The sequence below is a fragment of the Gopherus flavomarginatus genome, chromosome 3 (assembly GCF_025201925.1).
Source record: "Gopherus flavomarginatus isolate rGopFla2 chromosome 3, rGopFla2.mat.asm, whole genome shotgun sequence".
NCBI classification, from domain to species: Eukaryota; Metazoa; Chordata; order Testudines; family Testudinidae; genus Gopherus; species Gopherus flavomarginatus.
In genome coordinates, this window is record NC_066619.1 from 66048034 (window position 1) to 66060138 (window position 12105).

The following is a 12105-nucleotide window of genomic DNA, read 5'->3' on the forward strand; positions in this document are numbered from 1 at the left end:
TTAATTCTTTATGAATCAAGTCCCATCTCAATCATTCCATCATTTTGCCTCAGATTGACATTGGCAGGCCGGTAGTTATGTGGGTTTATGCTTTTTAAATATAGACACAGCCTTAGCTTTCTTCTAGTCCTCTGGAACTTCCCAGTGTTCCAAGACTTATTGAAAATCAACATCAATGGTCCAGACAACTTCTTAATCAATTCTTTCAGAATTCTCAGATGTAAATTACCTAGATCTGCTGATTTAAGATACAACTTTAGTTGTTGCTTTTTAACATCTTCTGTATTTACTGTTGGAGTGGAAAAAGTTTCATAATTATGACTACATCATATGACCGGCAGATATTTCAGTTCTGTATTTATTGAACACTTCCACCTTTTTTTGCACTATTATTGACAATTCTACCATTTTTGTATAGTGATTGGCCAGTACCATTGTTAGGATGCCTGCTGGTCATAGATTTCTTCTCTTACCAATTTTCTACACTTCCTAGCGTCTAATTGATATTTACTGCTATCCACTTCTCCTTTTTTTACATTTGTTTATATATTGTATAGCTATTTTCACTTCCCCTTTATACCAGACTGGCTTTTTAACCAGCATAGCTTTCTTTCTGAAATGCGGGATTGTGGCTTTTGAGGTATTTAGTGAAATGTTCGTGAACAGTTAAATTTTTCTGTTTAAATTCTTTCTCTGTGATGATTTGGCTCATAACTGTTTTCAACCCTGTGAACTGGCCTTTTTAAAGCAGCAAGTACAGCTTACTGGTTTGAATGTTACTCTGTTTGAAGGATGCAACTCTGAATCAACAATTCTGAGAGACCTTTTCCAGACAAAAGTGGTAAATTGGAGTGCTGCTCATGCCAGTTTTAAGTCCTCTGTGGCTCTACTATGCAGATGCAATGGCAAGATAGTGGCTGAACTGCTCATTGCTGTTTGTTGTGATGGGACTGGGTAGTGCAGGGGTAGGCACTCTGTATAGATGGTTAATAGGCATGTGATTTGTGAAATGTTATTGGGCACTGCAGACCTACCGTAATTTTGAATTAAAAACATAAGTGACTATAGAATTTACAATACATTGTCTGTTGATTTTGTTGATAAGGTTAAAATTCCCAGCTTCTTGCAAAGATCTGCATGATGATTGGCTTACTGTTGAAAAAATTATTTATTTGTGTAATCTATCCACATGCAGTAGTTTGACTATAAAGGTTTTATGCTACTTAGAAGAGTGACTATAAAATTGCATCATGAGATTTCATGATGACATGTCATTGTTTTCATATCTAATGTTCTCAGTTCACAAGGAAAAAAGACTGACAACCTTACAGACTCAACCTGGAAATTAAGAGCAAGCGAGGTTTCTCCTTTTCATACATCCTCATGACTTTTAAAAAAAAATCAAAAAAAAAATCTGCAGGCTAAATTATTACCTCGTAGATACCTGTGCAACTTCATTGCCTTAACTAGTTTTGCATAGGTGTAACTAACCGGGAAAGTAAAGTAAAGAATTCTATTGATTTATAAGAAGAAATAGAATTCAGCTAACATTCTCTTAGCTGCGTTGAGTCTGCAGAGCTGACAGAAGCAACAAAAAGAAAAAAATCAGTACAGTCACATTTTTATCACTGTAGTAAGCATATGTGACTGAATACACACAGTGATAAGATCTACTGAGCATTTTTACAGCATCATTTTTTCAGAATATAACTACGCTTTAAATGCTGAAAATGATTATGATGTGACAGAGAAAATGGATATGAAGAGCTTTTATCAAAAATATAAACCCTACAGGATTTATGTTACTATGATCCAGATATAAGGCACATACTTCTACTAAGCTAGAGTCTCCTTGACTAATATAAAAGGGAATTCATAGGTGTTAAATTATTCAGCAGAAGAAACACAAATTGTACTATGAATAAAGTAGGAACAGATTGGAAATTGCAAAGAAAAAAATAATCAAACATTTTATCCAAAGGCAGCAGAGTGCAAAGTGGATTCCATAGAGAATTTCAGAAACCTCTTTTTAGAAAAACGTAATGTAAAACAAATTGAATGGTGTATATTGAATTTGATTTTTTTAAAACAGATTTTAAGTGTTTTCATTCGATGCTGAGTGTTTTGGATGATGAGCATGATTGTGTTGAAAATGTAGTGATCTATTTGTCTCTGAGGGCAGAAAATTAAGAATTTTTAATAAAAATACAGTCCTGATGGGGTTGAAATCTAAAGAAGGCACTTATGCGAAGACAGTTGTAGCCCAGTGGATAAATATATATGTAAATTTATAGGTATTAAATTGCCCACTTAGAACTTCCCGTACTGTTCACTGAATCCTGTGCAAATATTATAAATACATAGGATAAAATAATGAAAATGTTGAAGATAGATTTCAGACCAAGTTTCTTAGTTCACAACAAATACCTGTGTAGGCAGAAGGCACTAGAAATTAGACATTATTTTTTGTTTCCAACAATAGATAAGATCTAGAAGAAGAGTTTTCTCAAGTATTTAGTAGATCTGGCTGAGAACCTGAATTTCTTTTCCTCAAAAATTGGACATTTTGGAAAACATTTCATCCTCAATCCTCAATCACGATGAGGTGCCAACACTTGAATTTTTTTATGGAAGTGAAATTCCTCAATATTTTGTTTTGGAAACTAAAACAATCCCAGAAGCTCCAGGAGCTCTGGTTCTGTGTCAGCCCACCTGATTGTATACAGCCAGGGAAGCGGCCGGGGGGGGAGGGGGGGTTGACCTCTCAGGAAACCTGCCTAAGTTCCATCAGAAATTTTGCTGAAATTAACACATCCTTTCAGAACATTTAAAATTCTGACAAATCAGCATTTTCTGACCCAAAAAACCCTTTCTGTGAGAACATTTCCAACCAGCTCTAGCATTTAGTACCACATTTCTTCATAAAAACTGGTGAAAAGTGACATAGGCACATGCATAATATCATTTCTTTACTGAATTAAGCACACATTGGCTATTGGACTTAGTTTCAGTAATACATTTTTTAAAAGTTAATCTTAATGTGATGATAAAGCAAATGATCTCTGTTTATATTTCAAACCATAGTGTTGCATTTTAACCTGCACCATTAATTTTTGCATTGATAAAAGAAATAAAGGCAGGATTCTTCTTGTTTGATCTCTATTGGAAATCCAGCATAGAGAATCATCCTGAAAGAAACCTGCTTCCGAGGTGGATGAATGTGTTTTCTTGTATGTGCCACAGGGCAAATGGAAACTAATAATTTATTTTCCTAGAGCAATGTGTACTTGCTCTATGGCTGAAATGCAAAATTAAAGGCGTTAGGCTAGCCAGAGTGACAGGTTGGATAGATGATTTTAAGATTTTGTTGGATTTGTGCAATATTTCACCACAGTTGCTTAGCTGTAACAGCATTTATTAGAAAAGCTCTACTGGAGATTGAGACATCTGCTGCCATTACTTCATTTTTTTCAGCTGTGCTGAACTGAGTGCTCAGCAACTTTGATAGTTTCAGGAATGTGAGTTGTAGGGAGGGGAAGCAGTTGTTAACATTTATCTCTGCAGACGTTTTGAGACTATTTAGAGCAAGTGCTCGTATTTACCTGCAAAAATTAAAAACTTCTCTAGGTGATCACTTGCACAAGTCTGGAATCTATACCAGTCTTTCCATTAATTTGCTTTTGCTGTAGTGCACTGTAAGTCAACTTTCTATTATCTACAATGATGTGGTTCTGCAAGTTGAGTACTATGAGTGCTTTATCTTGTGGCAATAGAGGTTAGCTTGTTCGTTGGTAGTTTTGGATTTACTTTGGTATTGCTAAATACAGATAAAAGGGGAACTGTGCCTGTTTGCTCCACGCTCTGAAAGTTGTGAAGGTAGAAAGCATTTGAGCAGAAGTAAACTGAAATACATTTGACATGTTTATATAGGAAAACCACTATGCACTAAAAGTGAAGGCCAAGATTTTCAAAAGTCATTAGTAATTTGGGGTACCTGTTTTTTGGGTGTTCAACTTCAGACAGATTTTTGGTGCTGCCTGAAAATCAGCCTCCTAAAAGTATCTTAGGTTTGAGACCCCAAAAATGAGTCACAAAAAATTACTAAACACACTTGAAAATCTGTCCCTAAGTAATAAAGGGTATATCCAAAATATTCTCTACGATAGCAAATATTTTCCAACCTTCATTATACCTGATACAGAATATACAGTTTCAGCCTTGTATAAGCCACGATTTGTGGCTCTGCGGCCAGTGCCGTAAAACGACGACGACAAATCTAGTTTTTAGCATAGTTTGAAGTGGGGAAGGTGAAATAGAGACGACTCCAAGAAGGAACTAAATTCTAAAAATGGAGATTGTAGGACATAGAATGAAAATGCTATTAATTAAGCAGATGAGACCAGGCAGGATAGGTATTTGTTCCTGAAGATTGTGAGAAAAATAGGCGTAATCTAGAAGCATTTTAATGCCTTAGAAATTTAAATTATCTTTCTCTCTCTCTTCTGTACTTATGTTTTTCTTCAGTTCTCCTACTCAAGATCCAGTAACTTTCTTTCCCTAGTGTTTTCTGACCCTGGACTTGGTTCTTCTGGAAGCAGCATTTGTTTTGTGTGATTGACGAGTATTTCTCTTTCTAGCACGAAGCATCTTCACTACTTTTTTTTTCCCTTGACCTCAGCAACTGCTTTGTGCATTTTTTTCCTAATCTACTCTAGCTTTCAATCTTGCCTTCCCCCTCTTTTCTCCCTATATATCTACATTGTGAGTTCAAAATAAACTGAGACCTATGAGCATGGAAAATAAATTCTCGTTTTCCATAGAGACCCCCCAAATGTCGATATTAAAATCTCGAGAAGGAAAAAAATGGAATTTTTGAGAAAAGATCAATAGATCAGGGGGGAAAAAAGACTACAATGTGGTCAGTGTATATCACTCAGAATTTAATAGGACACGTTAATTTTTGATAGAGTATTTCATTATTTATGAATGTACTGATGCATTGTTCGCTTATTTGAATGTGTTTCATACACAAAAGTGGTTCAATACTTGCCCTATTCTGATTAAAAGAATTATTTCAAGGTTAAAATTTAACCAATGTTCTACATGCATCAGTGTTAGTGCATTTAAATTTGAATGTTATGTGTTGCTGGGAATTATAAAGTATGAAACATCTGAAGTAAAGGAGTTTTAGACAGGTTTAAAGTTCATATGCAGTCCCATGCATGTAATTTTTTGAATAACATAATCGTTCAAAATATGTAAGGCTATTCCTTAAAAAGCATACATGTTAGCGATTTGCATTTTTCCTGGTTTTTAGAATTCTCAGCAAATAAAAATCCATATTAAAATCCATCATTTTAACAAGAGCTTTGTTTATAACTCTCTCAGTGGGAAAGCTCTGTCTTTCACCCTCACTGGGCATTATGATTGTCTTAACTAAAGCTTTGTTTAAAAGATTAGTACTAAACCAGTCATGTTACATAAAATGTATATGATATTTAAAGAAGAATAGCCTCCCATCAAAAGTCTTCGTTTCACATTGTTCATAGTGAACCATGTGTATTTGGCAAGTTGTTTTGCTCTTCTGTAATATGAAGAGAGATGTGCCAACAATGTCTAATTTTGAGAATATCATTGTGTTGTTGCGATTTGCAGGTTTGTTACTTTGAATGTAATTGAAATTCTGTGCTTGCGGGTTTTGCTGAAACCATATTTCACCCACTGTACAAGAGCATTAAGAGTTACAGAATTCTTTCTATTTCAGGGCTTACTCCACACAGCTTATGAGATGCAGTCAGAGGTTCCATTTGTATTGAAAAGATCTGCTTTACTTATCTGTGTTGCCACTTAAGTTTTCAGCTGCTCTTGTTTCTGCTTCGTGATGCTTCTTTCTTTCAGGAAGCCTCCTAGACATTGCTTTCTGAACATTTGATGTGACTACAGTAAATAGGCCTTACCTGGCGGATAACCATGATCAAGATAAGAAAGCTTCATTCAGTTTTTGTTTCCTTTTACACATATCAAGAAGAGTTTTTTGCTTTGTTTCCGTGTGTGAAAGATTCAGCACCAATCACTTGCAGCTTCAGTTTGTTTGCTGTAGAAATACCTGTTGGAAAAATGTAACCAAGGAAACATAAACGCTCAAATACCATGGTGTTGGGAATAAGTGAGAACCTAGAGAGATTGTTTTGACAACTTTCTTTACTTATGTAGCATTTTTTAATAATTCATGAGTACACAGTACTACAAAAAGAGTTAGTTACTTTCCACCACTGTCCATTTTACATCTTCTCCTATTTTTGTTTGCGTTTTATTTAAGGCAAACTCAAATGTTAATGAAAGAAAGCTGATCATCAGTTAATAGTGAGATGTATGCAATACAGTATCTAGTTATAAAAAAGTTTATGCTGATTTTATTTAAATCGTAACCCTTCCGAACTAGTCAGACTGTGATCACTCTTTTTCTCACATCTGTATATGTTCAGCACTCGTTCTTGAGGTAAGGATGTGTGCGTATGCCAGTGTGAAGAAAATACATCACACTGTTCAAATTGACTCTCTTGAAAGTACAGTTACTTCCTGATTTGCAGAAAATATCCCCATCCTTTTTTAATCTGTCAAATTAGTTCTGTAACAAAAAAGCTTAATCCTGTTCCCTGGACTTCCCTTAGTCCAGAGTCCAGTTATGTAAAAAATGTCATTAGCAATTCAGTCTCTCCTTGTGCATTTTAATGAACCGCATCATATGCACCTTATTTCTGGTTGATTGTTTGAAACATTTAAAGTATCATCAGTTTAAAAAAACTGCACTTGTTTGAAAGCTTTTCACCTATAATTGTTATAGCTATCATATAAGATTAACAAAAAGATTAGGAGATAAGAATTTTTGTCTGTGTTTTTTATCCAGTTTATTTAATTTGTGTATTTATTAGCAGTTGTCCTATAGACATTTTCATTATCTCACTATAGCCAGTTTCCATGTAAAACATTTTCTACCATAGAAAGATATAGCAGTGAAAACAAAACAGAACAAAAAAAGTCAAGCTGATTAAATACCTGAAACTATTTTTGAAAACTGTTTGAAATTGACTAGGTATCAAGTTAACAGTGTCCTTTTTAAGTTGAAGTGTTAGGTTTTAAGTTGGGCAATGATTACATAATAAATTAATGATGTTGGACATACTGGAAATTGGTGAATAGTTCAATAGTTGTATGAAATGATTTTTTTCTTCAAGTACAATATCTAAGTGCAAATGCTGACTTTATAGTGAGGCAGTGTAGCCATTTCCTTCAGTAAATTTTTTATCCATTAAAATAAAATTCAGATTCCCCTCTGCAAAATCATTCATTTTCTATCATTTTTGCCAAACTTAAATTCGCAGATTGTGTAGCAAAACGACTGCTTTTAGGCTTCACAAAATTCCTTCCCCGCAACCCACATATACATTGCAAAGCAAAAAGTTCTGCATTTTTTAATCCCTGCCAAAAAATGCTGTCTCTGTAACTTTTTCACGCTTGAGATCACTCCTGGTTTTGCTTTAAAAACTAAGTGCAGCACTATGACTTTCAGACTGCTGTAGTTCTGAACAGTAAAAAAAATAATTCTAACACACAGTTCAGAGGATTATGATGTAAATACAATTTCACCATCAAGACTGGTTCAGGGAGACTAAATGTAAGAGACATTTTATCTTTTGACTTTTTTTTATCCACTAAGTAAAAATCACTTAACATTTACAGTTACTAATTATTAAAAATAAACTGTTAAATTCCTGTTTCATGTTTTGTGCAGATAAACACAAGGATTGCTCTGGTGTAACGTTACATCTGACACATCAAAGGCAAGTACTTTTAATACATTTCATGGAATTCATCCAAATTTAATCTAGGAGTCCCCTGTTGCCATAGAAGCTGATATGAGTTTGGTCACTTATTCCAGTGGGAACAGGTCCTAAATTCTTTTGCACAGCCTGAAATGAACACACATGAACACAAGCTTTGAATAATATTATAGCTTTACAATAAAATGCACCATTTATTGCCTGTTAGTCAAATGCTCTCACACTAAGTAACTTTCTTATATTATGCTACACATACATCATAACACCATTGGAAGATGTTAGTTTGGGAGCCTAGTATGGTATCAGAAATTTGGGGTGGGGAAGAAACTAAAGAGGAATATACATGTTAATGTTATTTTAGGGTTTGTCCTATTTCTTCTCAAGCTTGTGAAAAATGCTTTCAAATTTACTTCATCTTTAAAAAAAAAAAAAAAAAAGTGTGGGGGGAGAAAGGCCATGACATCTTACTTGACATCACAAAGACTTGGTGGCATAATACATATGACTGGAATATTGGTATAGAAGGGTACAGCTTGCTCAGGAAAGACAGGCAGAGGGTGAAAGGAGAAGATGTTGCCTTATATATTAAAAATATGTACACTTGGACTGAGATTGAGATGGAAATAGGAAAAAGACATGTTGAAAATCTCTGGGTAAGGCTAAAAGGGGTAAAAAACGAGTGATGTCATGGTAGAGGTCAACTACAGACCATCTAACCAGGAAAAAGAGGTGGATGAGGCTTTTTGTAAACAACTAACAAAATCATGCAGAGCACAGAAGTTGGTAGCAATGGTGACTTCAACTACCCAGACATCTGTTGGGAAAATACCACAGCAGGGCACAGATTATCCAACAAGTTCTTAGAAAGTATTGGAGACAATTTTTTATTTCAGAATATGGAGAAAGCCACTAAGGGGAGAGGCTGTTCTACATTTGATTTTAACAAATAGAGAGGAACTGGTTGAGAATTTGAAGGTAGAAGACAACTTGGGTGAAAGTGATCATGAAATGATAGAGTTCATGATTCTAAGGAATGGTAGGAGGGAAAACAACATAATAAAGATAATGGATTTCAAGAAGGCATACATTAGCAAGCTCAGAGAGATGATCCCATTGGAAGCAAGTCTAAAGGAAAAAAAAGTCCAAAAGAACTAGTAATTTTTCACTGAGACATTGTGAAGAGCACAAGAGCAAACTATCCCACTGTGTACGAAAGATAGGAAGTGTGGCAAGAGACCACTGTGGCTTAACCAGGAGATCTTCAATTATCTGAAACTCAAAAAAGAGTCCTACAAAAAGTTTATTAAGTCAGATTACAAAGGATTAATATAAACAAGCAACGCAAGTGTATAGGGACAAAATTAGAAAGGCCAAGGCACAAAATGAGATGAAACTAGCTAAGACATAAAAGGTAACAAGAAAACATTCTACAAATACATTAGAAGCAAGAGGAAAACCAAGGACAGATTAGATCTTTTATTCAGTGAGGTGGGGGGGAACAATAACTGAAAATATGGAACTGGTAGAAGCGCTAAATGACTTTTTTGTTTCAGTTTTCACCAAAAAGTTTAGTAGCCATGGGATATCTAACTTAATGAATGCCAGTGAAAATGAGATAGGATTAGAGACTAAAATACAGAAAGAACAAGCTAAAAATTACTTAAAACAAGTTAGATGTCTTCAAGTCGCCAGGCCCTGAGGAAATATATCCTAGAATACTCAAGGAGCTGACTGAAGAGATATCTGAGCCATTAGCAATTATCTTTGGAAAGTCGCAGAAGACGGGAGAGATTCCAGAGGACTGCAAAAGGGCAAATATTATGCCCATCTATAAAAAGGGAAATAAGGCTAACCAGGGGAATTACAGACCAATCCTCTTAACTTCAGTACCTGGAAAGATAATGGAGCAAATAATTAAGCAATCAATTTGCAGACACCTAGAAGGAAAGAAGGTGATAAGTAACAGTCAGCATGGATTTGTGAAGAACAAATCATGTCAAACCAGACTGATAGGTTTCTTTGACAGAGTAACAAGCCTTGTGGATGGGAGGAAGTGATAGATATGGTATATCTTGACTTTAGTAAGGCTTTTGATACTGTCTTGGATGAGCTTCTCATAAACACAGGGCCGGGCCGCCCAGAGGGGGCACAAGTGTGGCAATAAGCCCCGGGCCCCGCAAGCCCTGACCCAGTGGCGTTCCTGGTTTTCGGCTGCATTTCGGTGGTGGGGGCCCTTCAATGCTGCCAAAGACGTGGAGCGACTGAAGGGTCCCCCGCCACCGAAGACCAGGATGGCTGCCAGGTGAGTACAAGCGCCACAGCTCCCCCACTTTGCCCCAGGCCCCCTGAATCCTCTGGGTAGCCCTGCATAAACGAACTAGAGAAATACTAGGGTGGCTGCATAACTATTTGGGAAACCATTCCCAGAGAGTAGTTATCAGTGGTTCACAATCATGCTGGAAGGGCATGTGGGGTCCCACAGAGATCAGTTCTGGGTCCTGTTCTGTTCAATATTTTCATCAGTGATATAGATAATAACAGAGAGAGTACACTTATAAAGTTTGAGGATGATACCAAGCTGGGAGAGGTTACAAATGATTTGGAGGATAGGATTAAAATTCAAAATGATCTGGACAAACTGAAGAAATGGTCTGCAGTGAATAGGATGAAATTCAATAAGGACAAATGCAAAGTACTCCATTTCGGAAGGAACAATCAGTTGCACGTATACAAAATGGGAAATGACTGCCTAGGAAGCAGTGCTATGGAAAGAGATCTGGGGGTCATAGTGGATCACAAGCTAAATATGAGTCAATGATGTAACACTTTGGGGAAAAAAATAACATAAGCTTCATTCTAGGATGCATTAGCAGGAGTGTAGTAAATAAGACACAAGAAGTAATTCTTCCACTGTACTCCACGCTGATTAGGTCTCTGCTGGAGTATTGTGTCCAGTTCTGGGCACTACATTTCAAGAAGGATTTGGACAAATTGGAGAAAGTCCAGAGAAGAACAACAAAAATGATTAAACGTCTAGAAAACATGACCTATGACTGAAGATTGAAAAAATTGGCTTTCTTTAGTCTGGAGAAGAGAAGTCTGAGAGAGAGACATAACAGTTTTCAAGTACATAAAAGATTGTTAAAAGGAAGAGGGAAAAAATTGTTCTCTTTAACCTTTGAGGATAGGACAAGAAGCAATGGGCTTAAATTGCAGCAAGGATGGTTTAGGTTGGACGTTAGAAAAAACTTTGTAACTGTCAGGGTCATTAAGCACTGGAATAAACTGCCTAGGGAGGTTGTGGAATCTCTGTCATTGGAGATTTTTAAAGCAAATTCGATAAACACCTGTCAGGGATAGTCTAGATCAGGGGTGGGCAAACTTTCTGGCCCAAGGGCCACATCTGGATATGGAAATTGTATTGCGGGCCATGAATGCTCACGAAATTGAGGATGGGGGTGCAGAACAGGATGAGGACTCTGGAGTGGGGCCAGGAAAGAGGAGTTCAGGCTATAGGAGTAGGCTCCGGACTGGGGCAGGGGTGCGGGCTCTAGGGTGGAGGCTGGGAATGAGGGGTTGGGCGTGCAAGAGAGTGATTTGGGCTGGACCGAGGGGCTCAGAGGGCAGGAGGGGGATCAGGGTTAGGGCAAGAAGTTGGGACACAGGAGAGATCAGGGGTGCAGGCTCCGGGTGGTGCTTACCTCAGGCAGCTCCTGGAAGCAGCGGCATGTCCATCCCCTGCCCCCGTCTCCTATGCGGAGGTGTGGCCAGAGGTCTCCGCACACTGCCCCGTCCACAGGTGCTGCCCTTGCAGCTCCCATTGGCCACAGTTCCCAGCCAATAGGAGCTGCGGGGGCAGCACTTGGGGCATGGGCAGCGTGCGGAGGGAGGACATGCTGCTGCTTCCAGGAGTTGTGCTGAGCAGGACAAGACCCCGCTCCCCGGCAGGAGCTCGAGGGCTGGATTAAAACATCTGAAGGGCCCGATGTGACCCCCCAGGCCATAGTTTGCCCACTCCTGGTCTAGATAATACTTAATCCTCCATTCAGTACAGGGGACTGAACTAGAGGACCTCTTGAGGTCCCTTCCAGTCCTATGATTTTATGAATCGCCACCTTGAAAACTGGTTTTTAATAGCAGTACAACATTTTAAGTTTGATATGTATGGGGACTTTTTTAATTGTTATGGATCATATAGCCTGCAGAGGACTATTTTGCCAGTTAATTGGTTTATAGAGCTTTGAGGTAAATGTCGTCATTATTT

General features: G+C 37.4%; 1 protein-coding gene across 11 annotated transcripts in view; it reads left to right on the forward strand.

Annotated features, from left to right (window-relative positions):
* PAM (peptidylglycine alpha-amidating monooxygenase) overlaps positions 1-12105 on the forward strand; it is an 843699-nt gene that overhangs the window by 743679 nt on the left and 87915 nt on the right. For all 11 annotated transcript variants that reach the window (XM_050945654.1, XM_050945643.1, XM_050945642.1 and 8 more), the window contains one exon: positions 7793-7841. In XM_050945654.1, coding sequence (XP_050801611.1) covers positions 7793-7841 — 49 coding nt within the window. The remainder of the gene's footprint in view (positions 1-7792; positions 7842-12105) is intronic.